The 26499-nt window shown below is 42.4% G+C and overlaps 3 protein-coding genes across 4 annotated transcripts in view; 2 read left to right on the top strand and 1 right to left on the bottom strand.

The window, feature by feature from the left end:
• The window catches only part of LOC124301855 (cuticle protein 19.8-like), a 221947-nt gene that overhangs the window by 43263 nt on the left and 152185 nt on the right, over positions 1–26499 (top strand). The window lies entirely within an intron of this gene.
• LOC124301856 (ferritin subunit-like) lies at positions 9643–15466 on the bottom strand. Its single transcript, XM_046757370.1, has 5 exons — positions 15176–15466; positions 11730–11848; positions 11466–11627; positions 10815–10955; positions 9643–10228 (listed from the first exon to the last, which is right to left on the bottom strand). The coding sequence occupies exons 1-5, from the start codon at positions 15243–15245 to the stop codon at positions 10073–10075; spliced, it is 648 nt and encodes a 215-aa protein (XP_046613326.1). The 5' UTR covers positions 15246–15466; the 3' UTR covers positions 9643–10072.
• LOC124301854 (uncharacterized) lies at positions 15527–17410 on the top strand. 2 transcript variants are annotated; one of them, XM_046757366.1, is made up of 5 exons: positions 15527–15660; positions 16084–16148; positions 16230–16409; positions 16581–16864; positions 16982–17410. In XM_046757366.1, the coding sequence occupies exons 3-5, from the start codon at positions 16235–16237 to the stop codon at positions 17270–17272; spliced, it is 750 nt and encodes a 249-aa protein (XP_046613322.1). In that variant the 5' UTR covers positions 15527–15660; positions 16084–16148; positions 16230–16234; the 3' UTR covers positions 17273–17410. The 2 variants fall into 2 exon arrangements, with proteins under 2 accessions (XP_046613322.1, XP_046613323.1); XM_046757367.1 differs by lacking the exon at positions 16084–16148 and having other exon boundaries at positions 15538–15660.

The raw sequence follows: 26499 nt of genomic DNA on the forward strand, positions 1-26499 counted from the left end.
AATTCGTCACTGATATGCGTTCAGTGGCTTTAGCGTTCTCTGGTTTCTCTATTACGAGTCTGACAATAGCATTACAGACCAGGAAGCGTCTGATTAAATAATGTTTCTGGAGTGCAGCGGTGGTTCCTATGTAACGTACCGTCGGGCAAAGTTTGGCTCAACGAGTTCTGAGAACGTGAATGCCGGGACAATTTCATTACGACGATAGCCGCCGCGTGTATGATACTTGATGTGTTTCGGACGTGCTTTCAATTGCCCATTGAGTGATTTGAGAGCGATTAATGAACCCCGTGCTGCGCGATCCAACGTGTATATAGAATCCGTCTGCGGCGCGTCTCTCTGAATGATCGACGTATTTTCATTGTGGAATAATTTACTGTCACGTTTCCTGATAAATTAAGAACAGGCAAATTCACGCGATTATAATACGGCTACATCCCGCGATGGTCGTACCAACGTGTTGGTCTGTTCCTTTAGATCGTTATCGACTGGTGAATTATGCATAAACGAATAAATGGTTAATAAAACGCGTTGCTTATGATGTTTATAATGTCGTAAAACTGTGGGGCAAATAAAATTTCTTACCACAAGCATTCACGGCAACGGGTATCGCCCAAGAAGACCGTAGGTGTGGTCTCGGCCCGGATGGGATGCGTGCGGTTGATCGTCAATATAAGCATCGATGAGTATCAATAGATATCGAATACCGTCAATTATCCATGATTTATACTCCTTTTACACGACTTTCAATGTTAAGTGATGCGAATATACCTTTGCTCGTTACGGAAATTTGCAATTATGTATATGCACTACGCGTTTTGGCCAGTCCCTCTGCAAACCACCCATACATCACCGACCCGAAGAGGGACAGTCTTTCTTTATGGTGTCCCACTAAAGTAGCTCTGAGTGGCAGCGGCTTGCAGGTATAATTCGATAATCACGTATAAAACCCTCATAGAAGGTGGAGCGCAATAATGCGATCCTGTCGCGATATCCTTTTTCGTATAAATTCATGTTCAAAGTAACCAACGAACCCAGAGGTCATTTTTCATTCCATAATCAAGTGAGAGTCGATCGTGTGAGTGACTGAGAAAACATTCAATTATCAAAGAGTGCTTGTGAAAAGCAATCAGTTGTTTGTTGAAAAATTGGTAGTGCCGTAACCAGTCCTCGTCTGCATACCTTTAGATTGCAAAAATATTCCTATGGTGAATGGAAGAGTGCTGATAGCGGGGCGGAATAAATTGCAGAAAACAAACGGACAGTCTATTAACGAGAGGCCTTCAATCATCGTTACATTAACGGAGTAACGGCGCATTAACATCCATCAAGCAGCTGTCGTTAGTGCTTGTCCAGTGTCCATCGTTGAGTGCATCACGACGTCGCAATGGCGACCGGAAATGCTTGAAACAATCACGTATCGGCTTCCGCGACGCGACGACGTGACCGTCATCCTCAAGACCTGAAGATCCGTCGAGACGGTGCAAGGCTCGCCTCAACTCCTTCCTCGAGTACCTGGGTATACAGTAGGCACGCATTGAAGACGCTTTACGTCCGATGTTCGATTCCCGGACGGGACAACCGACGTGGACAAGAGTGTGAGGAGTAAAGAGGGAAGTCGACATCGGATCGCTACAGCTCGCGCATGTTCACACTTAGTCATCCGAATGACAAACACGATTTTGGGCGAAGATACACGCCCACGCGAATGGGCCAGCAGTAGAAGATGGCTTTGAATGTACCTGAGCTTGTAACTATAATTTTATTTCCTACGTGAAGACAGCGATCGGGGTGCTCAAGAATCTCTGTACAAATTTCCTGCGAGGGACCGGTGTCTTTCAAGCTTGACAAATGGGGAAAATTCAGATCCATTCGTGTTGTAATTATTTGATAGAAAACTTTATCCCTTAGACTACATGCACAGAAAAATACTGCGACATGAAAAAAGATTTCGGCGTTTGGAGACTCAGTTTGAGTCAATGATCAATGAGCAGCAATTGACGGACGTTTGAATTATCATTTTTTAACTAAGTCACTCGGCTGTTTTATGGATTGGTATTCATCGCTGGTTCGATCTGGATTAAGATCAACCATACCTCGAAACTCAACGATGACCGTGTCACTTCGCTGAAAAATGATCAATCAAACCTCGCTTTACTACCATCAGCAAATTGATCACATTGGGTAAGCTGGAATCTACTTCACAAAGTCTGAAACTTCGTTTTTACGGCTGATTTTTTAAACGGTAGAAGAAACGTATATTTCTTTTCCGTTCCTTCATTCAAAGATGAACCCTACAAACGACGGAGAAGACATCAGTTGGGGCATATATGAAGCGAAATGCACTTGGAGGGCAGATGTTCCCGGTCTTTCCACCCTGCAAACAGAAGAGCAAACATGGGAAGAAGCCCCACGTTCACTTTTCACTGCAACCGTTGTCTCGTTGGGCTGATGTTAGCGGTAGCCGGTTTTTTCACCAACAGACCTGCAGCGGAGAAGTCGAGGGGCAACGCCAAAATTTGAACAAGAGCACCTGTCTTCAGTCCATTACCCAGGGTCAAATATTTACGGTATAAACCACAGCTTTTATCGGGAATCCTTCTCACTGTAAACAGAGCATTAATTAGTCCAGCGAAAGTAGCGGCTAAAGAGGTCTGAAGAACTCGTAAGTCACGCTGACGTTTCGTAGGAATTGCCGCAATTTTATGCACCTATCGGGTGGGAAAAAAAAATGCTGACAGTGAAGTTCCCGGAGAAAAGAAGGGATCGGGAGTAAAATAAAGCTCGCAGCTTCGCGGTGGCTGGAAAATCACGGACTCCCTATCGGGGGTGAGGAACGGGCGTGCGATACTGCAAGCTCGTAGTTTAGCTTACCGAAGCAAGGAGCAGGAGTTTCCTCAAACTTCCAACGAGGCATAACCTTTGCGCGGCGCGGCGTTTCGGGAAAGACTAATTCGGAGGAGGCAGGAGCTGGTCGCGGTATCCTCCAGGGACGTCAGCGTTGCCCACCGACTTTGGTAGAAACGACGCCAGCAGAAGGATGGAAGGAAGGGTTAGAGCGAGCGGAGTCTCGCTTAATTAAATAAAACGCCCCCAATCCCGTCGCTCCCGGTTTGTACGAGGCTTGTAGGCGGCAAGTCAGGGTCGGGATGCATCTCCACTTGAGTCTTTCCTCGTTGACGGTCGTTCCCATCAACCGACGAAAATCCTCACGTACAGAAGAGGGTTGTCGGGCCTGCTCCTGTCATGTTTCTTGTACCAAATGTTTTCGCCTTTACGTGAAACGTGAGTCAGAACGATTCCTTAATGCTGCATACTACCGTTTATTGCTAGTGAAAATACTCGAGTCAAGACAATATTCTTGCAATAATTTTCAAGGAAACGGTAAAACCTGGGAGACAAAATGTGCAGGCATTTGGAATACGAATTTACCTTCTGCTTCAGCTTTTGGCCCTCTGGTGAACCCCGTTAATCAGAGCCCAGTGCTCGGATATTCTTGGATTAAGCTGATCTGTATTTGTCTTGTAAATAAGCCGAAGGTACAGGAAAAATAAATAAAAAAATAACGCCTCATATTCACCGACCAAAACGATGTGAACTGAATTCTGTACTGCGGTGAAAAAGGTTTCGTTAAAACTTTCTTTGCCCTCGTTTATAACGCTTAAGAATTTACGCCATCACAATTTTTGCCGTGTAAACAGCACCGTCTACAACGCTGTTTAACTCCTCGCTTTTTATCGAACGATTTCACCACCGCAGATGTGCCTGGAACATTTGAATTATTTCTATACTGCTTATAAAAATACGTATATCGTATACTTAAAGTGAGTAAAGAATGTCTGGTTCACGAATTTCTTACGAAATTTTAAGTCAGATTCTCGCGATGATCATTGTAAGAAACGATCAGCGTAGAACGAAGATTCGTTTCACTCGAGCAAAGCTTTGTATGAAAAATAGATCTTTTTACCCTCGCGAGTCTCTTTAAATTGGAATAAACTGCATGTAAAGGGTAGCGTAAAATGGCGAGTCTATGCCAGCCTCGATCCATGGGAAAAGTGGCAAATTAGCCGAGTGATAAAAAGATCAACCGAAGCATTCCGCGACTCAGGACTCGTTTCGTTTAAGGGCTTGCTTGACTCTGTGGCAGGTCGGGCTTACGACGGCGTGTCATTTGCATTGGCAGGGCCCGGTTCGTCGCGTCGTGGCGCAGATATCGCAAGCGATAGAGCCCTAACTACGAGAGCGAGGGGACGACGAGTAACGACCAGGCTCGTTCGCATCACGTCGGTATAAATTACGTCCCGTACGTCTCGGAATGAGCGCCGCTGTCGCCGAAGCTTTGCCACCTTCGTCGCGGTTATTACGAACAGATTGCGCGTAGGCAAGGGGGTACAATTTGCCACTATACATGCCTGCAGCCACTTTTTCGCTCGTGGATACGGCCGCCTTATATCCCATAACGCTTCGAGAGGCACCACCAACGCCCTCCTCCACCTTCACACCCGAAGACCGCCCAAGTCGCTACCACGTCGAACCGATTTCACGCCTCTCAAAAAAGAACATGTTTCCCACTTTTCTCACATTTTCGCGTAGAGCACGCATACTGTAATTATTTTAACGGCGGCTTTAATCCAGCACCTTGAATGGGCGTACGTGTTTCTCTGAGTCTTTTTGACCTTAGACCCAAATGCGTAATCAATCATCAAGGTCATCGTCAGATTATAAGACAGTAATATATCCACCCAGCACGTATTCGAATTTAAAATTTTTTTTATCAAGCGATCTTCTTTCGCAATTACGTCATGTACCAAGGTTTTCTCTCGTTCATTATTAACGTTCAAGTATAACTGTCGTTGGGGAGTTTTCGTGATGAAAATTAGTTATCTTGAACTCGATGACAAGTGAAAGCTACAAAGAACAAAAAATAAATTCACACAATGACGAATGTTGTAAACTTGCTCAACATTTCATTTCACGACTCTCTAAAATGATATTTGTTGATGTGAGCGTAATTCTAGATACAAGACTCGCGACCGTGCCGGATGTCTTCGAAGTTTATTCCTGAGAAGCAGGATTCCTGAAACTAAAGGCAGGAGGAAAAGAAAGACTGGTTCAATCTACGTGTCTCTTCTCTCGGAGTACAAAGAGGTATTTCTCCCTTGGGGTATTTCTGTTTCATGTCCATCTTATCAGGTTACCCTACCATGACACTGATACGGCTCTTGTACGTAAAGCTTTCCACTGACGCTGAGCGCGCGACGCGAGAAGTGGAGAAGAACTCGTAGGGATTACGTCGTTCCAGTATTCTCGGTGGAAACTTTTCACATACATATACATATATACATACAGCAGGAAGCCTTTAGTTTCTACTAATGTCACGCTCTGGCCATCTACGCTGTTCGTGATAAAAATAAAAACAAAGGCAAACAAACGAGTGGATAAAAGTGTATTCGGTACGGTACTTAGAAAGTACAGACGCTGACGTGTCGGTGAATTGTGGGCGTTCGTTGAGAGGTTGCATGATTTAGAGAGATTGCTTATTTATTGGGCTAGGCTTCGTGCGTGTGCGTATCCCAAACGCGGTTGGTATTTCGTGTAAATTATGATTTACATGGAAAGTAATTCGTAATGGCCAAGTAGCGAAGAATCGTTAACGATAAAATGACGAAGCGGGTGCACCGTGCAGTTCCAAGTACAGGTAGGTAACGAAGTGCGCCGCACAAGAGAGAACTTACTTTCCAATCACGTCCCGTCCGGCCTCGGCTATTGCCAAGCTCATTACTCGTCCTGTACACTACAAATGGTAATCCCGTCGCGCAGGCATAACTCGGCTCGAAGTACTTCAATGTCCGATTACCGGGTGTTCCGATGGCAATTCATTGTTCGTTCGATGATGTAGTTGAATTTTTGACTGGAAACCTTCATATAGTCGGAAACCAAAGACTCACAATACTAAGTCGTCAATCTGATTCCTCAGAGCTACGTCCAAAGTCTAGTTTGGTCCGCTGTAAAGCTGACTGGTAACCACACCGTTGCAATATCCATACTTCCTCTCTATCATCTTGTTTTTCGACGTGCAGGTAGCGTATATCCCATGGAAGCTCAGGAGTGTATGGTCGTAAATATCTTTCAAGGCCATCTCCTGAAGCTATATCGAGAGAAGTAAACCTTTCATAGAAGATACACCGCGGCCCATATTGAGGCATTATATCATCTTATTCGTGGCTCATTGTCGGTATAGCCTGTGATATATGAACTCTGGGCGATATGTAATAATGGTAAGCACGAGGTACGCCCACCTACAGCGGAGTAAGACTGACACTTCACATTACCTTGGCACCCACCTCGGTCCTGAAGTATGCCTCAAGACGCAGCGATGCAATATATAGGCCACGCCGAGCGAAGATATCCTCTCCTATGTTAAGGTATAGCTACTACCACGCATCGGATGCTTCATATCGTTCCTGGCTTATGGATATCACCGGTTTTCCGTGTACGGACACGGACTCATCCCATATCACAGCCACAGCTTAACTCGTATTTTACATATCCCGACTATCGCCGGTCTGACGACTGTTCGGTTGTATCAGCACCTTCGTGGTCTTCTTTACGATTTCATTCGGGAGACGGACGCGTCTCAGGATCGAAGCATCGAAAGTTTCAGCTTCGTTGGAGTGCCGAGTTTCACGGTTTCCGCATTTCACGCCGCAGTAGTCAAGGTCAAGTTTCATTCGGGATGATTACTCGACTTCCATTCATTTTTATTTTTACACTCATAGATCGAGCCCCACTTACTGCGTTGTTACGACGCTATTCGGGTTCCATCCATACCTTTCGTACCGAGAGTGCGATGCGCGTCGGGCAAGGTGAGCGGAGTGGATTTAAGACGATGGCCTGTAAAAAAAAAATCGCGATTACACGCAACCCGTTTGAATCCTGCAATCCAAGATCGTGAGTATCTGTAAATGACGTAGAGTGCATAGACACCCGTGCCCAACTAAAGAAAGGTGAATTTATTCTCAGACCTGTTCGATTCCGGTTCTCAGGTTCGCGAGTGTACACGAGTTACCCCATGCCTTTGACAACTAAGTAAATTTTACAAGGTAATGAGCGACTGATTTATCGCATCAATTGCCCGCCGTCAGCGTGGCGCGTATAATCAGCAATAAGAATGATTTAAACTCCTCGTATAACTTGAAACATGTTCTGATTTGCCAATGTGAGTAATATAACGTCGAACCGACGCTGTACTTGGTGTTAACCGAGGTCCCAGTTATGCCGATCATACCTACTCACGTGTTAACGTTATACACTCACTCCCCCCGTTGCGGTGCATGCAGTCCGGTATCACCGGAATTATCTGACGGTCGTGAGCAGGGAATTGTCAGATAATGGTTAGTGCTGCAGTAAATAGTAATGGTTGTTGCCCCCTTGTTAGCTTGTTAGACTGGTAAAACAAGTGTCGCCGTTCCGAGGACGATTAACGACTAGAATCAAAAACGGATTATCTATCTCACGTTCGAACTGTGAAATAATTTTCTTCCCAGTCGGCGCGTTCCGGTATTTCAGAGTTCATCACTGTGGGTTCGAAAGAAATTATCCCTGCGGATTTTGTGGCTCTGGTTAAGCGGCGACAAATGCGATTATAATCCAAAAGAAGTTGGACGTCTCTGCACGGGCTTGTAAATTTTTTCTTCAATTATCACGCTGCACGTTATCAAGGAAAGTGCAGGGTATATATTATAGGACAGATTGTCGCGATTTATTGTCACTGCGACGGTCTGAGATGAGTCTCTTCGAGCGATCGTGGAGTCGTTAAATGTAGAATTACCTTTGGAGATTAATTGAGATTCGGAGTGCCTGCTACCCGCGATGTTTAACTTGCGGTCTCGCGGGTAAGTAAATTCCCGAGTGAAATCTTCCCTCAGGTCTGTGTACATGAATCGGCGGTGAGATCAAAGTGAGGGAGATTATGTATCGGTTCGAATTGTCAACATTGAGTCGTACACCTACTCGGATAGTGGGCATGTACTCGTAAACTCAGAACCTGTCTCTTCGACTGAAATTTGGAGAAACAGGACCAATTTTGTCGGTCGGTCAACAAATCTATCTACAACTGTTTCAAGGTATGAAGCAGTTAATCTTTTAGAAATCCAGTGAAGAAACTTAGTTACTCTCACGCCTAAACCGGTATTCTTGTGGAGCCTGATAACATATGCTGTTGTTACGTTATTTATTTGCTACGAGAGTGCTTTTGTGCCCTTAGCCCAGCATGTTGCGCTCCCTGATGAACAAACCTCTTCTTTTTTTTCATAACAGATGTTGTTTATTTTATCTTCTTCTTGACCAAAATGACATCCAACGGAACGAATCGTTTTCTATGATGAGCTTGGAAACGGACTCTAGACAAAAGGATACGTACCTATACCGGTGCAAAACTCGTTGCATGTGGGTCGCGTATATCGTTGCAGGTTATCTCGAGGTAAGAAGATCGAAGTAAGGGCGGCTCGGGTTTTGTCTTGGTTCAGAGTTCGAGCCCGGAGCTCGGCGAGGCCACTGCGTATAATTACTGCTCCCGTTACCCCCTTCACTTCGCAACTCTATACAGGTACGTTCTCGCACGACTTCTCTCTCAAAGTCGGCATTGTGAGCTGCTCGTCCCGATCCACCTCTTCCATGTATCGCTGATTTCTGGATTCCGTGTCAGAGTTCGCGGGATTTCTTGAATACGGGTTATTGTATTCTTTTTACACACTCATAGCCTCACCTCGGTTCACCGACTGCGGTAATTATTATCGATGCTGCCATTCATGCGGTAAATTCCTCCGCAAACCTCGGCAATAACCGACACGCAGAGCTCACTCCAACGGTGAAGATCTACACGGAATTATGTCATAACTCCGAATTTTCCCTTGCGATCATTTTTACGGATGGAACTTAGGTATACCTAAGCTCAGGAAAAGCTAATATTGCACAGATCAATTCTGAACCGGATAATTTATTTCAAAGGATACTCGGAACTGTTTTGTAGAAGTATTTTTGAGACCACATTTAGTACAATTGAAGACCACAAACTGCAAACTTGTTAATAACGTCGAGAAAATTCAAGTGGCACTGTATTTGGAAGAGGGAGTGACAAATGAGAATCTGGGTGAATAAAAATGCTCGGACAAAAGCCTCTGTCCAGCCTCAGGATACCTGTGGTTTCTCTAGGTATATATAAGGTGTATATACGGCGTGTGGAAGCGAGGATATTGTCTCGAACGAAAGCGAGCGCTCCGCCAACGCAGCATCTGGCGCAGTGCTGAGCCGCTTTTAATCAAGCTTAAGCTCAACTAGTCTTGCATACGAAGTAACGGCATTACGATGGGACAATACGACGTCTGGCAAGTAGCGATAGGTACCCGAAGTTGGTCCATGTGGCACGTTGTTCAGAGTGTACGGATCTCGTGAAATGCATTGTCATAACAACGCGATAAAGAAATCAGTTTCGGCATACTCGGAAACGATTTCTGTCGATATAGGGCGATGTTATCAGTTGCAGGTAGCACCAATGTGTGTCAAGAAAAAAAAACAAAAATTCTACGTAAGATCATGGCAAAAACAAAACAAGTGTAATAAAGTTTTTGAAATTGAAACAAGTCGGTGCGGTATTTGTTTATTCACTCATAGCCGTTTACAGTATGAATTTTATTCGCTCATTTGCGAAGAACATAAGCCCTCTTCTTCATACGTTGTCTTAAAACTATGACACGCACTTATGACTTACAGATATATTTAAAAATAATAATGATGCAGGATTGTATTTTTCTTACTCTACTGAATTATTGCTAGGCTGTGGCTTTTATTTTTGGAGAATTTCTTACACTGGCAATTTATATGGAAATATACCTTATGAATTAGTTGTTACGTAATAAATAAAAGACATTGGAAAACCAAGTAACTACACTAGCATAGTGTACGCGATGGAATCAAATTCAAGTTGCCATTTACAATTAGTTCTAAATGTGACTGTCTTGTAATAAAAGGAAAATTAAACATATTCCTTGTCTCCTGCATCAAACGACCTTATTTACAGTTCTCCGTTGAGCAGTTTCTTGTCAAACAAAAATTCTCCAATCGGACCGTAAGTATCCATCATTTTTCGAAGGGTTGTGTATTTTCCAGCCAGATCGCGCTGTCCTCTGTATTGCTCATCCAGGAAATCGGCGGTAAGATAATCTACCAACTATAAAAAAGGTAAAAGAAATACTGGATTACATAGAAGTGACGGCTTAATAGAAATATTTCAATCCAATGTCTAATGAAAATGTCAATGAAAAAATTATTTCTCTCAACCGAATCTGAGTGCCCATGTCGTCATGATAGGGCTAAGTACACGATAAAACCAGAAATTACATATCATGTTTTCCTTAAATAACTATGATGTCAAGTACGGCTTGAGACTGCACGATAGACGCGACGAAATAAATAATGTTGTATTTCAGACCCGTAAGAATTAGCATCGTGATCGTGATAACACTCTTCAATAATTCATAATGTTATCTCGTACGTGCAGTTCTTTGAGTAACGATACAAACTCCGTTACGCGAGAATCTGTAATCTGGCTTAATCACAATTGATTGATAATTGGTACAACGCCATTTTCAAATTTCACAGATCCTTTTATGGAGATAGAAGTTTTACACGATATGAATGCCAAGCTTGCTTTGATCTTTTACTTTGTAACAATGTAGAAATCGTTTAATATGTGCGATAAACAGCGTTCAACAAGTATCCAATCATTTTTAATGTGTATGCGTAACAGTACTCACGTGATAATCGTTTTTGGCTCCGTTTGGTGGTGTCTCGCAGTTGGTAATTACTTTTCGAATATTCGTTGTAACGTTGACTTCCTTGGCAAGGGCATCTTTAAGTGCTTGTACTCCGTCCCGCCATTCTAATTTTGGAGCAGTCTATACAGACCAGGCCAAGAGAACAAATATTTTCTTTGTTATTAACACATTTACTGCTCTGAAATACAGCCTAATAATATTTGTTTAATATTTCGCGTAATTTTATACAATCGACTATAAATATTGTCAAGATACGCGATTTTACACTTTCAAAGCTACGTATTTAATGCATTTGAAATGAACAGATTCAATTTTGATTGAATCGTAATTAACTATATCATTCGCATTGTACTCAAGTTATTTCGAATTACTTTTGAGTGTAAATCTCAGACAATTCGCGAGATATTATAATGCGTATCATTTATAAAAGTTTTTTTGCTACACAGCCTAAATTACGCACACGTCTTCGACGACAAGTTCAATGCTAATATATTATACCCATATTTCACGTATTTGCGTTATTTGGGATTAGATTAAAAACTTTCAAATATTTATTCACGGTTAGCGTTGTTAGTATCGAAGCTAATATTTTTATTTGCTAATATTCCTTGTGAACGAATTAAAACTTACCAGCGATGCCGGGAGTAGATTCTGGAAGTCCCGAGTTACGTCTCCTCGCATTAACATGTATTCAATAAGTTTGATCGCATGTTCACGTTCTTCATCCGCTGCTTGCATGAACAACTTACTGAATCCAGGTCGGCTTACACTGTCACGTGAAAAGTAAGCACCCTAGAGGTGAAAATGTGATGAGAAAAAGTAACTTGTTTTCGAAGGTCGAAAGACGAGGAAATAGATTCTCAGAATGAATAGCATAATGGAATGACTTGTTACCATGGCGAGATATGTCATGGACGCGCCGATTTCCATTTTCACTTGATCCTTTAATTCTTCGGTACATGAGTCAACCATGTCTATCCATGGAGTATCGATCACGGCGTCCGGGATTTGACCTTCAAAGGAAAATTGAAAAATGATTAACTATACCGAATGTTTGATAAATGTTACCATTGTTCGAAAGGTTAGATAATTTTCAATTCATTTCTCACACGTGTCGGTAAAGTTTCCCGTCCTGATTGTTTGTTCTAAACAAATTCGTGATATCAAATATGTGAAATTCCTTATCGTGTGTTTGATTATCTACTTGTTCTTTGTGAGCGCTGGCTACTGAGTAGTCGATAACTTCCGGCCAATTGAACTTTGTTACATTACAACGTAGAGTTAGTCATTACCTCAAAATTTCTAATCGTGGTCGACCTATATTCTAGCATTCCGGCTACATGAACTCTATTAAAAATGTTTATGTCGGGTGCCAATTGCTGTATGCAATAATAATTGAGAAGGAAGAGGAAATCGAAGCGAAGCAACTCTTGTATTATACCATGGGATATAACAGCTGAACCTTAGGATAGGTAAATGGACGCAGGAAATAAATCGACGAGACAAGGCAGACACTTTATATGTGATTGGAAATTAATTTTTGTTCATTCAAGGAATTAACAGGATAACAGGAATGCACGTGGTAGGAGTGAGGGTGTGGGGTGTTTAGGAGCTGGCACAATTTTAAGTGTATTTGAAAAAGGAGAGTGTGTGGAATAACGTCACTTCCGCTATCGGAAAATTATAAAAATAATAATCAATGAACCTCCAGTGTCGGCTAGTTACACAAGGATTAATAGTAATGAACCTACATTTCCGGAGGGTTACGCACATACATACTAGAATAATGAATAAATCTCCGCTGTTCGGATGGTTATTACAAGGATGATTGTAAACCTCCGCTATTTGACGGTCCCTATTAGTTTTCTCAAGGACCTGCTGACAAACCGTAAATATTATATTGTAAAGCCGGAGGGACAATTACGTTTATGATCGACTCGTGGTTAGGTATGATGTGACAAGACTCCAAAAATCAGGACATTTTAGCGAGGAAGAAAGATCGCAAACAATCTGCGGATACCGGTGTTAATTTAACTCGTAATATCAAAGGGTCCGACAGCAAAAAGAAATACAAGAGTTCTTTAATTCAATTGCAAGTGTTATAGACAAATTGAAAAGGTTTTGACGGGCGTTAATTAAGCCCTTCTTATTTATAATAATATGCTCAGTTGTTTACCGATAGGTGGAATTAATTGATGAAATTATGTGAATATAGCGGGCAGATTCTAATAAGTTACAAGTGCAATTATGCGAATAGAGGATACGGATTCCGACACTTTACAATATCCACCAATAATAACAATGTACCTACTCTTACTTGTAGCTAAATTTGTTGAGTAAAAAAGATTAACAAAGAAGGAAATAACCTGCGTTTCATAATTATGAGAAGAATGGATGTCCTAAAAAGACAATGTACGTATAAATACGTTAGATGCAATCTAAACTCACTCGACATAGACTCGGCATCATTATCAAATGACCATTTGATAAGATTAGACAATAACGGAATAAAAAATATTCCACTTCAAATACTGATTGCGATTAATCGATTTGTTTCCAAGATACAGGCACTAAGTGACTTTTAATTGCTTGTTTGGATGTGATATTTTGTTATCATTATCGTTCTTTTCATTGAATTTTCAATCAGTTTTAGGGTTGATGCTAGATAAAGTGTACATTAAATTTACAATCATATTCTTATCTCTCACCATATAACATGTACCTTGAACCGTAAGGAGCACAATACTGAGTTCTTTTGTTTCCTCGTGCAATGTTCCAATTAATTGGAATTTCTTTTACATAAAACTAAGACTAACCGCGAGATGCGTAATTCGATGAGTAATGTGAAGCGCGATTGATTTCCAATTATTCTACGATATTCAATAAATTATCTGAAGGTCTTCTACATTCCCCTAGTAATTGGGCTTTGATGCGTTGACGATGACAATTGAATTGATCAACCTATTTTTATTTTCAGTTCTGTTGTACAACTCTGATAGATATTGAGCTGCTGCTACTCGATAAATTGGTGTCGAAACATTTGGCAATAATTAGTGATCTGCTAATTGAAATATTGCTTCACGTGCGGTGTTTGCGCCGTGGACTATATACGTACTCATAAGTGATCACGTGAAACATATTTATCGATGTTTTTCTCTTATCTATATATGTATGGGTGGATATTGTTGCCGATCGATGTGGGCGTTAGTGAACTTTGTTCCAGATGCTTATTGTAATTTACGGCAATTATCTTTCAAAAATTCCTAAAACATCGCTTACGGATCGTTTGTATCATTTATATTCCCAGCATCATATCTATTCTGTCCTAGATTTATTTATATATATATATAATATAGATTACAGATGATCATTAACATATATATTTACAGATGCTGGCATTAATTTTCATTCCTTCTTATTCTATGGATACGAATTTAACGCAAAGTGAGCAGTTATCAGTTACCAAATCAAAATGTGAAAAATTAATATTTTCGTTATGGGTGATATATTTCGTGATCACGTTTCTACAATTTTATGTGAAATTTTTATTTACTGGTTTCTCTAAAGGCTGAAGTATTTTCATCGTACAGTGCATGGGATTCTTATCAGGTATATTATTATTCGATTTTATCGTTGGGTTTGTTTTTTTTCAGTTATTGCCACTTGAATGAATTTTTGCGTAAACCCAAAAATTCTATCGAAACCAAGCTAGCAAATTGTCAAATAAAAGAATACAAATATTCTTATTTCCGGTATGCAATAGAATAGAAAATATTTACTAAAATCAAGAATTGTGAGGATTTCAAAGACTAAATTTCGTAAGAAATATTTACGCACGTTTTTGGGTCAGTTTTTATGACAAGGCTTTCTTGCTGAAAAAAAATGAGCTGTGAAAAAAAAAATAGTAGAGATTTCTTCCAATCCCAATCGTTTTTTAAAATGTATGGCCTTTGGCCGATCCGTGGTACGATGATCGAATTTCATTTTCTTATTTTGTGACTGGCATGCGCGAGCGTAGAAGGAAAGAATGAAAAAAGATAAAAAAAATGAATGCCTTCATTACCAGAAAGTAGATCAGTAGTCCGCGAATTTTGGCCAACCGAATGACGAGTAAATAGTTTACGTAAACGATAATGAAACGTCTAATGATTCTAGTCACTACATCAGTGCTTTGAAACGCGTGGCGTAAACGGCAACACTGTAAATCAGGGCTGTACAACACGTGGTCACAGCATTCCATCGCAAGAATATCTTCGCACTGTCCTTTCTCGGATCGTTCTGAATTGCTCGCACAAGCGTTGATGGTAAGGTAATAATGATGACAAATCGATTTTACTTACATATCGATTGAACGCCTGGAGCGACATAAACGAATCCGAAAACTAGAAGAAATCCGTAGATAAAATTCATCGCGTCAATGTATCTGGCCGGTGAAAGAAGATCGAAAAAATATTCAACTATCTCGATCGATCGAAGCTTGTCAAAGTAGGAAGGTCTCTTGTTTCGAAGCTAACTTTATACACACTGGCATAGAAGGAAGCTTCGAAGCTTGTTCAGATAATATGCGCAACTACACTTTCGAGACGACCATCAGCGCCTTAAAAACAAATTACACTGCTGCGTGTGTCATTCGCTGTAGTTTAGCACTGTCATCGTTGGCTTATCACCAGATGCTGCTGCGCACTGTGCTTCGCGCATGCGCGTTAGATGAATTAAGTGACCACTCGACGTAACGAACATTTCCCCCCGTTGAATGTTTATTGTTCAGTAGAGTGTCGAAGCGAGAGTATTCACGCTACCATCTGAGCAGCCAACGTTCGTAAAGGTACGTTCTATTTCTGCGTGATTTCTGGCCGCGAGCTTTGTCGTGCTAAACTATCATTTCATTCCGTTTTCAAATCTCTTTTCGTAAAACGAATCCAATCGTCTTCTCGTCGTCCGTGCTTTTCCCGCGGTGAAATATCTCTACGTACCCGTATATACATGTATACCTATACGTATATAATATGTACACCTACACATATACATACATATGTAGCTCGTGGACGTATCGGAAATACTTTGTTATAAACCTAAGCGTAGTAACCTTTGGCATGCAATTCTGCTTTTGTCTCAGCGTTACATTCGTATCTTAATTACTATGCTGTTTACATTTCCATGACATTTCAAATATTTTATCGCATTTCCTGGCACTGATTGTTTCTTTCGTATCAAAATTAATATATTAACTATACGATTTTTTTCACAGACCTGTTATTTTCCTTTCAATTTTGAGGACCAGACTTTACCGATATAACTTCAAAAAATAATTCGGTAAATGCCAACCTTTTTGTTCTGTCGAACAGTAGTAACCTTTTCGTTGTGATGTTGATTTTTCTTTACACCACTTTTCAGCCAACATGAAGGTTTTCATATTTCTTACTGTTTTGGCGGTGACCATATTCACCCCGGCCAAGGCTTCGTACAGGAGTCCGGCCATGGGGCGGGCTGCGGCTCATAGCTCAGCTTCGCCCTCGATATTATCATTTTGTTACAACGATGTCCAATCTGAATGTCGTGGCCAGTCGCACAGTGGTAATATTACTCTTTTCAAACCAGTCTTATCACGTTTTTATCAGTTCGCTTTCTTTTTATTTCAGAGATCATTTGAAAATCATGATTTGAAGGGAAAAAATGTACCAAGCGCAACCTTTCTATCTCTGCGCGTTTGTGAATACTTCGGTATTATTTTATGCATTTTTTCAGTTGATGCTAGACTGGAAAATTGTAATGCCTTGTACGGAAAGTTTGGCCGTATACAGAGCAAGCTTGAACAATATGCCAATGCTCTCATTGACACGAGTTTCAAATACTTGACGGTGTCTAGTTACTTTGGAAATTTCGAGAGGAATCGTATGGGGCTGAAACGATTATACAGAAAGTTGTCCGACGAGGCGTGGGATGATGCGAAAGATCTTATCAATTTCATCACTCTACGCGGTGGGGAAATGCACTTTGATGAAAGGCCAACGTACTGGAATGAAAGAAGGGTGAACAAATTTTATTTTCAACGGAATCGAATCCATTGTTATTTCGGTGATCTAATATACAAGTTGCTGCAAGGTAATGCGGTGTACTTTAATGTATATATTTCTATCTTCAAACAGGAGTTGCAAGTCAATGAACATGATCTATCGGAGCTTGAGAGAATGAGTAACGTTTTGGACAACTACAAGATGATGGCAGACGAAGCCATAAAAATACAAAGAGAAGTGACGAAGCACGCTGACTTAGATGGATCCGTTGCACACTATTTTGAAGAGAGATTTTTCGAACGACAGACGAAAACTGTTCACACACTCTCCGGTTACGTCAATGATCTCAAGCGATTCTTTTCAGAGGCTGATGCTTCGCTTGCACTATTCCTTTTCGATGAATATCTACTAAAATCTGTATAAATACCTTCATGGTTACAATGTCATAGAATAATTTTTATTATAGTATCGATGATGATGATAGTATCGGTACACGTGAGTTTTTTTTCCTCTCTCTTTGTTCTCTGGAAATTGTAATATACGATGTTTGAAGACAGTTTACTATTATTGTACATGTTTCGGTGAATTGTGGTTCAGCTATTAACTAGACAAGTGAAACTACGTTTACACAATATACTTGTAAAAGGTACTCATGAAATCACGCGCCTAGAAGCCCCGCTACAGTTGAGAATCTCAGGACCACCTAGGTGGTAGGTTTTAAAGGAGACCGGGTCTAATAAATTTCATTTCCGCTCTAGCCAGGCGGTCCGGAAGGCCCCGAAGGCCCCCAAGTATTTCTTTTGAATCATTCCTGCGATCATTTCTCCTCTTTGAATCATATAAATTGCTGCCGCGAATATTAAAAAAGATGCGAGGACGCGACATAACACGGCTCTGATCACTTCCGCCTTTTCCTTATATATTTTTTCCCTTTGGTTCAACCCTTCGCAACTCGTATTTTCGCATTTGAATCGTGCGACAAAAGCGACGCATGCAGGGGCGTATACAAATATCGTGTCTACTGCTAGGATAAAAGATATCTCCTCTTCATTAGACATCCCAATCCCCAATCGCTGCGAGCCACGTGATAAGTACCGCTTCCTTTGTCAGTTTTCCCCCTGTAGGTACGGCTTGGAATCGTGGTACCGAATTTCCCCGAGGCGCTATGACACTCCTGATTCACCGTTCAACTAAGAAACTCCGTAATTAAAATTTGCGACAAAAGTAACAGAGGAAATATCCCGCCTCACGGATCCCGCATGATTTGCACAAACGGCACAGTGTGCGCATCGATTCAGGGATCCATAGAGTGAGTGCACAATTTATTTGTCAGTTTGATATCAGTCTCATTTGCTTATGTATAATGTACTGCGCACGAAACGACCGATGAAACGAAATCTAGCCTGTCAGCTAAAAATAATGTAAACATTTTAGTTCATTTTTAACCACACGCGTTTGTGGTTACAGTTTTGTCACGTATGCATAACCGGTGGGGGCGTTGGATCCAAGATGGTGGACTGAAATATCAGGAGCGGAAGATAATTTCATCATTTATATCACCTGATGAAATGCTGATATTTCAGAACTTGTTATTTTTCATTTACTGGGGTATATAATACAAAAAGAGGCAGTTGGATGAAAATCAGGATCGAGTGTATCTGCGCAAGCAGGCCAAGGCGGTGTGAAAGTGAAGAAACGTAACCTCGACAACTAGCGTTAGATAGACACGTCGTGTAAATAGGCGAGAGACTGACGACGAGCACAGGCTGCGGTCAGTTAGGCGCAATGACGTCTATTCTCAAGGTGGACCTCCTCGTTATTTTGAAAAATCCTTGAACCGAGCCACGATGCCAGATCCAGTATCTACTAAGGAAGTGAGAACGAACTTCCACGTGCCAAAATATCGGGAGATATATATCAGAGGTTGGAAGAATATTGACTCATTAACGGTACCGTGGGCGATAGGACGAGAAGCCAACATAACTTTTAGGGATGAGCAGTTCGCTTTGAGGGCTCAAGTAAACATACGGGGATTCGGTTAGTTAAAATCTGCCACTGTGAAAGCCGTCGCGAATTTTTCACTGAAATTCTAATCGAAGGAGCATTTTATACCTCGACTAACATCTGACAGAGACTTACATCGAATATGAATGACAAAGAGTCGGTGACGTCAGAAACGGACAACGGAGTAACGAGGTGAATGATCTGCGAATGATCAAGAGCTGACGAGTTTACCTACTGTAAGACAAAGAGTTCAAGTTAGAGTAGCAATCAACGAAGTCTGAATCGACGGATTGTATTCATCGAAATCCAAAAAAGAAGTTTTACTGTGAAAAGGACACGCTCATCAAATTATAGAAACATCGATAAACCCGACGGAGCAGTTACACGACAACAGTGCAATGAAAATACTCAAATGGAAGAACAATATACTCTGCCGTTCAAAGAACCTGGTTAAATGCGAACCGTTACAGATCCAGTTATAATTGTAGAGAACCGAACTGAGAACGAATACAGCGATACACCGCCAGTGGTGATTGATAACAATGTTACAAGTAGCATTAAGTGGCATCTAACTGATTGCGATTAAATCGGCCAGCACAGCAGCAATGATGCGACGAGTTCGAAGCATCTTGGAGGTGTTCAATCCCCGGGAGTAAGGATGCTCCGAAATGAGAACCGCTGGTTGGTTCCTTGCGGGGATGCGCGTCGTGTGCCCCCTTACCATATCTTTCGATCTTCTGAATATTTATTTAAAGAATATGTGGCGGTGTTTGCTTTGGAACCTCGTCATCCCCGTCGGGTTGAGCTCGAGGTCGACCGACTACAGAGCACGGGTGTGTCTGTCGCGGGTATGCATTATTCCGAAACCTCACCATTGGCGTTGGCTCTTTCAAGGGCCCATTTGTCGGTTTGTCCATTGTCTATTTATGTGTTTCGTCTATTCGGTAGGCTTGTACCGCAGTGGTTGAACATCCCATTTCAATAGATACTATCTGCCGTCTGAGGGTGAACGTGTGCGTTTTCAATATACCAGTGGGAGAGGAGTGACTGACCTCTGACCTAGAAATTTGAATTAGGTGTTCGCCGCATTGTAATATTTGTACACGGGGAGTCGTTTCGTGGGCTGCGAACTTACGACTATCGTTATTAGAAATTTATTGACCGTCCCAAACCTGGACGCCCTCATCCGGGAAGAGATATCCAATTTTTATACCGCGGCAACAACGAAAGTCAATTTAATTTCAATCCGACGGATTAAAGAGGAGCGGTTCAATCGAACCTTTGGATCATCCTCTGGAACATCAACTCTTTCACAAGGAATATAGCCAGGTCCTCTGCCTCTGCCTACGTGTACGTATAATCCGTTAGTCAATTTTTCTCTTTATCGTTGGCACGTGCAGCATGCCGCATGTAGCCAGAGTTCACAGTGAAAACGAAGATGCAGTGAGTATGGCCATTCGTCCGGGTTCCCCTAATTGATATTCTCAACTCGCCCCGTGTAGAAGATTAGCGTCCGGCAGAAAGTGTTGTTGGACGGCTGCATCGCCGGCTGTCGCTACCAATTATTAACCGTAAACTCTTATTACGTATAGTAATTAATTTCCTAATGGACACGCTTGTAGGATCCTAGTATACCAGTCTCACCGCCGATAAGCCCTGTTCCGTTGCGATGACAAAAATTATCATTCAGTCGAACACACCGTCATGAATATAAATGCAACGTGATACAACGACGCGTGCCCATCAACGCTTGAAAACTCACTCACACACGTAATGTGTTTCGAAAATTGATAATTCAATGCGTTATGTTGCTATCACTGCGTGTTGCAACTGTTGCACAACGGCATGGATTTATCGAAGACGGAGATTTTCTCATTCGGAAATCTATTCCTCTCATACGCCACAAGCAATGCTGTACATACCGAGTATACCTACTGGCTAGTTTCATACGAATCGTCGAGAAAATGACAAGATGATTGTCATTTTATATAAGGAAGTTTGCGAATCTTCCGTCGGAAGGAAATCAGTACATTTATGTTAAAATTTATAAAACAATTGCTAATAACAATTCGATAAAGAATTGGACCGTTCAGAAAATTCTTATTTAACGCTAATTTTCTACGAAAGCTTAGAAACGCGTCAAAATGATGTTCGCGATTAGGAGCGCATTTGGAGTAGAGGAGAGGTTCCGGTCTTGGGTCATGAAGCTCCTCCGAGGCGTAACTCGACGAAAATGATGGTGGTCGGAAGCACAGGGATGATAATGCGTGTACTTAGAGGTGGAAATACGTGTCTTCGCGTAGGTCCCTTCCCCCCGAACGGTTTATAAATTTTCTGTATCCGAACATGGGTGTTAAGAGCAATGAATATGCTTACTGCGTATAGCCACGTACACATTTGCATAGGAAGTTGTAATTATTGTCAGGATCGTAAGGCTTCCGAACGGTGGCTGTTTCGCCACATGCGATCGGTCGTCGATTCCACGGTGGGCGACGCGAATAGTCGTTAAGCGTATTTTAAACGCATTTATGGGACGTGACAAATTTTGAAATAAAAATTTACGTTCTATTTTAGGGTTATAGCCGATTGACGGTGCCGTTTTGTAGACAACTTTATACACGTGAAACTGAAAGAGAAGATCCCCGATGAAGATCGAATCACCGCGGAAGTCGCAGATAAGAAAAAATTCGGTTCATTAGCATCGTCTCTTCACTTTTCGATTTCTGTATTTTGGATTGCGCAAATACGACGTCACAGAGATGAAAAAAATTTGTGCGTAAATTACGCCACGCGACTTCTTTGTTCCTGAGTACGAACCACTTCGCAGAAGTTGGCGGGGCCGTTTTTCATCCGACGTTGACTGTGCGGGTAATCAGGATCGCAATAACAGCGAGCTTCCACGGCCATGAGACACGCGAGTTATTGTAGCCTGCTGCTTACAACTTTCCTCGCGCTCTCGCACGGCGCGACATTCAAATTCTGGCAGCGAGTAGACGGCGCCTCGCGCATTATACCTATACAATATTCATAGTGCCGTTCGGTAAACCTGCACCCCTTATATTCCTCGGGAACAAAAACCATTCGAGGAGTAACAAACAGCCACGGGGACAGGATCCTGAAAGGTGCGTGGGAGGTCTTCCTTCGCATTGTTTATGCCAGCGTGTATAAAAATGACGCATCCTTATTGCGCCGGGAGAGAGGCGGGACCTCTTGAACGTGCTGGATGTGTAAATCAGGATTTACTCCCGCGCTTCTCTCGTCTCAAATATATCGTCGTCTTAGTTCGCGACGCGAGCTTTCTTGCTATCCTGATTCACCTTTCGAGTTCTCGCCGTCCTCGTCTTAACGTTGACCTTTTGTCTCGCCCATTATGACTTTTGTCGCGACAAATTGGCAGAAATCAGACAATTTGACACTCACTAGCGCGCGTGAGCAGGACGTTGAATTTAAATCGAAAATGGTAAGGAAATGGATGACGAGAATGAAGTAGATCACGTAAATAAAGCGCAAGAATAGATATTAAGGTCGAGAGCATGATGAATAGATTGTTTGTAAGCTTTAGTGTCTATCTTTGCTTCTGTGAGTCAATTCATCGATTGAAAGTATTCTTAGAAGGAGGTTCATTCTTTTACGAAGCTTCTTATGAACAGGAGTTGTTCAATGAAAGGAGATTATTGAATAAATCTGTCATCGTGCCATGCCCGTTGAAGAAAAATTTGTGAGAACGTATAAACTCAATCAGTAAGCTATTTTCTAATCTTTGTTCAATTTATTTTGTTTGATCGCTTTTATTCATCACGAAGCATTTAACCAGCTATTTCAATGTTATTTTCGGAACCTTGATTTTTAATTCACAAGTGTACATTTGTTCTATTATGCTGACAATCATCTTAGATTGTTTTCCAATTTTTATTCAATCGTTCCACGATGATCGAGTTCAACCTTCAATACCAGAGAATACCAGATAATTCAATTTCACGAGTTTTTGTGTGTTATAACGTTCCTTGGTGGGCGTATTGAAATCAGTTGAAAAATTATTGCACTAGACTCTAGAGGGAAAATTCAAGTCCTGCGGGCTAAGTGCGAGGTGATTTATTGAAATAGGAATTCGGAGCTACTGTGGTGAAAAGTATCGGGGCTTAACAGGTATTTTACAATTTTATTAGGCTATAGATTCCGCTTAGCTGAATATCAGCCTCACCTACCCATAAAATTGAAATCCAATACAGCATGAGGAAGAAAAAAGCGTCACGGAATAGCCAAAAAGTTGGCGAGTATTCGAGCTACCCAAATCGTATTTCACCGATTATTAGCCATTTTTCTTCACCGTGCACTACCCACCTTCGAAACCAGCTAGAATTTATCGCTAGATTTGTTAACGATTCTGGAAAACGACCGTCAGCTGCTTGACCCGAATCTTCGTCAATGTTCTCGAAAAACCGAGACGGTCTGATATCGCGTCACAGGGCATAATAATAGGACCGTGGGAATAACGGCGAGGAAATATGGAAGAAAAACGATCTGATAATATACACCGGTGAATCTCGAGATTCGTTTTCTTCCTCGTAACTTTGAAAGCGCCGTGCAAGATTCGGCCGATAAAAAGCTTTCAGCGATAATCAAAAGCTCTGGAAAAAGAAGAAAAATTCTCGGACGAAAGAGAAGCGACAATCGGTATAACATCTGGAATAAAAATTAGTTCCAAATACGAAATTTCCATCGAAAGTTGTCGCGATTGCGATTTCTTCGTTGCTCGTGCTTCATCTGGCGTGAAAAGAGTCCTGATGGAGGATACTTTCACGTTTAAGCAAGGGAAGGAGACGGGCGAATAATCGAACCCGGGACTCGACCGCCGCCATCTCTCAACCGCAACAACATAGTAGTCGCCAACTTGAAACTTTCGGATAAGAAATCATCCCTCATCAGGTCGAGGAGAGCGAAGCAAGTTTTTCCATCCCCTATTCCCGGCATTTTCCTTTATTTTCTCTCTATTTCCCGCGATCTTGTACCGCGTCCTGCGATACGCGAATGGGGCACACACCCCGGCCAACATCCACCCGACATATTAGGAAACTTTCCGCCAATATCTCTCCGCAAATATCGATTGAGATGATTACGGGCTCCGTACCTTTGCCTTCCCGAATCTTATCTGCGAGCTCACTATACTACCCGTCCAGATGTCGCAGACTTCGCCGAGCATCCAGTTTACGCGGTTAAACTGCTTTCAGCGATGCTCGCCAAGAGTTATCAGGTGATTCCTCAAGAGATTGCAAATCGGTGAAACGGCTTTTTATAATGAAACTGATTATCACTGCTGGGATGGTATAAGCTTGTACAATATTTGCTCTCTGCTTTGAAGGGAAAGAAAAACGACTCGAAGCAAGCACGTACGTTCTTTCTCGAAAAGACCGTTTGAAGCTAATTTGTACGAAAAGCAAAGCGAGTGGACACCGAGCGTGTCGGTCCGAAGAGAATCGAGCGTTCAAAGCGCAAATGGGTATACAGCGAGCTGCCAGGCACCGTGGATGCTGATTTATGCGTCGAAGCTTAAATATGGATGAAGATGTTTCATAAGCCATAAATACGCTCAGCATCCCGAACGGTCCAGGGAGCGAGGGGCCGATATTATGCCCGCGAGAGTCCGGCCGACGTGTAATCGCGCAGCCGCGATGCGTGTTCCTCGGAGGAGCATGCATTCGATGCATAAATATAGGTGCCCGCTTCCTCTGCAGGGCGAGGCTTAGTTCGTTTACAGTAGAGCAACATAAAAGCATAATTCAGTCAAAGCAACACCTGGGAAAAGAACGGAGAAAAAGAGGTAAGAAGTGGAAGGAGATGACGAAGAAGAAGAAGAAGAAGAAGAAGACGAAGAGCGAAGTCGAGTCAGTGGAATCGACGCTGCAGGAGCGATAAATTTGTCGTTGAATCAACGCGTCTGTAAACTAGAATTTACACCTCTCGGTGTTCACCGCATAGACCATAAACGGCGACCTGATCCTTGTCGAGTTTGTCGTATCGTCTCAAACATGACTTACATTAGATATTAGGAAACGGTCGTATATAAACGCGGGTCAGCTCGGAAGATTACCGATTCATATCTCACGGATACGCGGCTCATACAGTGTACAGAATCGTTTGATGTCCGATGGTCGAGGAGATAGTTCTTTTAATTTATGTTCTCGAAGCCGGTCGATGCCGGAGGATCGGACTCGATTAGCGCCATTAATTCTTTGTCTGCGTCACAGGACGAAATCACCGATCCCTAACCACCCGCCACTGGCTGGTGGATGTACCACCTGGACGAGGGACTCGAATAATTTTTTTTGTTCCAGCCACCAACAAAGAAGCGCGGTTCCTTCCCGCGGACAGTGGAACGGCCGAATTAATTACCTCTACATTAATTTGGAGCAGTCGAGCGGTCAGTGAGTTTTGTACGACTCGGGCATACCTCAGGGTCCTCTTACACTCATTCCGACATATCAAATTACCCCCGCTGGAATCTTGGACGGTGTAATATACTGCCCTGTGGGTCACTCCATATTTTGATTCTGATGACTCGCGGCGCAGTCGCTGAAGGAGAATTTAAAGTGCTTGTGACATTTTTTTTCTGGACTTTGCCGTGCGTTGTTCGCTGAGGCACAAACGACCTCGACTTTTTTCGAACACCTCGAGTCTACCGGATTCATTGACTAGAGATGACCGTAGTGCGGACCCGATGCACGACGTTAATGCGCAAATTTTTTCAGTCGACAAAAGCGCCGAACCGCTGCAGTTACCGTATCCGCACAAGTAGGCAATTGTTTGAATCGACGGCGATGAGCGGTGAGTTTAATGGCCTGATGTCTAAACACAATTTGAGATGAAAGGTAAACCGTTGTCTGTGTCGCCGTAGACGTGCGACTAATTTGCTCATACAAAGGGCAGTTTGAGGCGAGGTGTGATAGAGGCGACGTATAGACGTTCATTGGCCTCGGTAAACAGTCGTACGCGTCCCAAGCTCCCGTATCGAGCTTCGAGTTCCAAGCTAATTTCGTGCGCAAGTGTGTGTCAAAAGTTTCCCCGAGTTATCGTTAATTACGAGCCGACAATGAGGTTACGAAAAGAAGGGCACAAAAGACCGCGGGTTAAGTTGGGGCTAAGTAACGGAAAGAATGACACGAAAAACGGTCGAGAGCTATACGCCGGCATGCGGAGAGAGTTACTCGGAGGCGAGATCATCGCCGTTTCTAAAATGGGCACGAAATTAATTTTCCCTGAAATGACATTACCGAGTAATCCTAAGTAAACACACGGTGCCAAGTTTCGGCTTGATATAACTACTTCACACAGGCTTCTGGCTGTGGCGTCCTCATTCCGGGTTCTCTGGAGTCCCGAAACGGCGCGATATGTACCTGGAGGGACATGGGAGAAGGCCCATCGAGCTATTTGCTCGCTTGGTAAACATAAGGACCCTACAGAAACCCCGCGCACTGTAGACGGAGGCCGGGGCTGCAGGCGGAAATAGAGACAGTCAGATGTCTTGACGCGGTACTGAATAATGCATTGCTAAGGGAAAATTGGATAGCGGCTATAGTCGCGGGTGGGAGACTTGCGGGAAGTTTTCCCTCGGATAGTGGTCACAAAGGGAAATCTCCTTTCGGATTCGA

The sequence above is a fragment of the Neodiprion virginianus genome, chromosome 4 (genome assembly GCF_021901495.1).
Source record: "Neodiprion virginianus isolate iyNeoVirg1 chromosome 4, iyNeoVirg1.1, whole genome shotgun sequence".
Taxonomy (NCBI): Eukaryota; Metazoa; Arthropoda; class Insecta; order Hymenoptera; family Diprionidae; genus Neodiprion; species Neodiprion virginianus.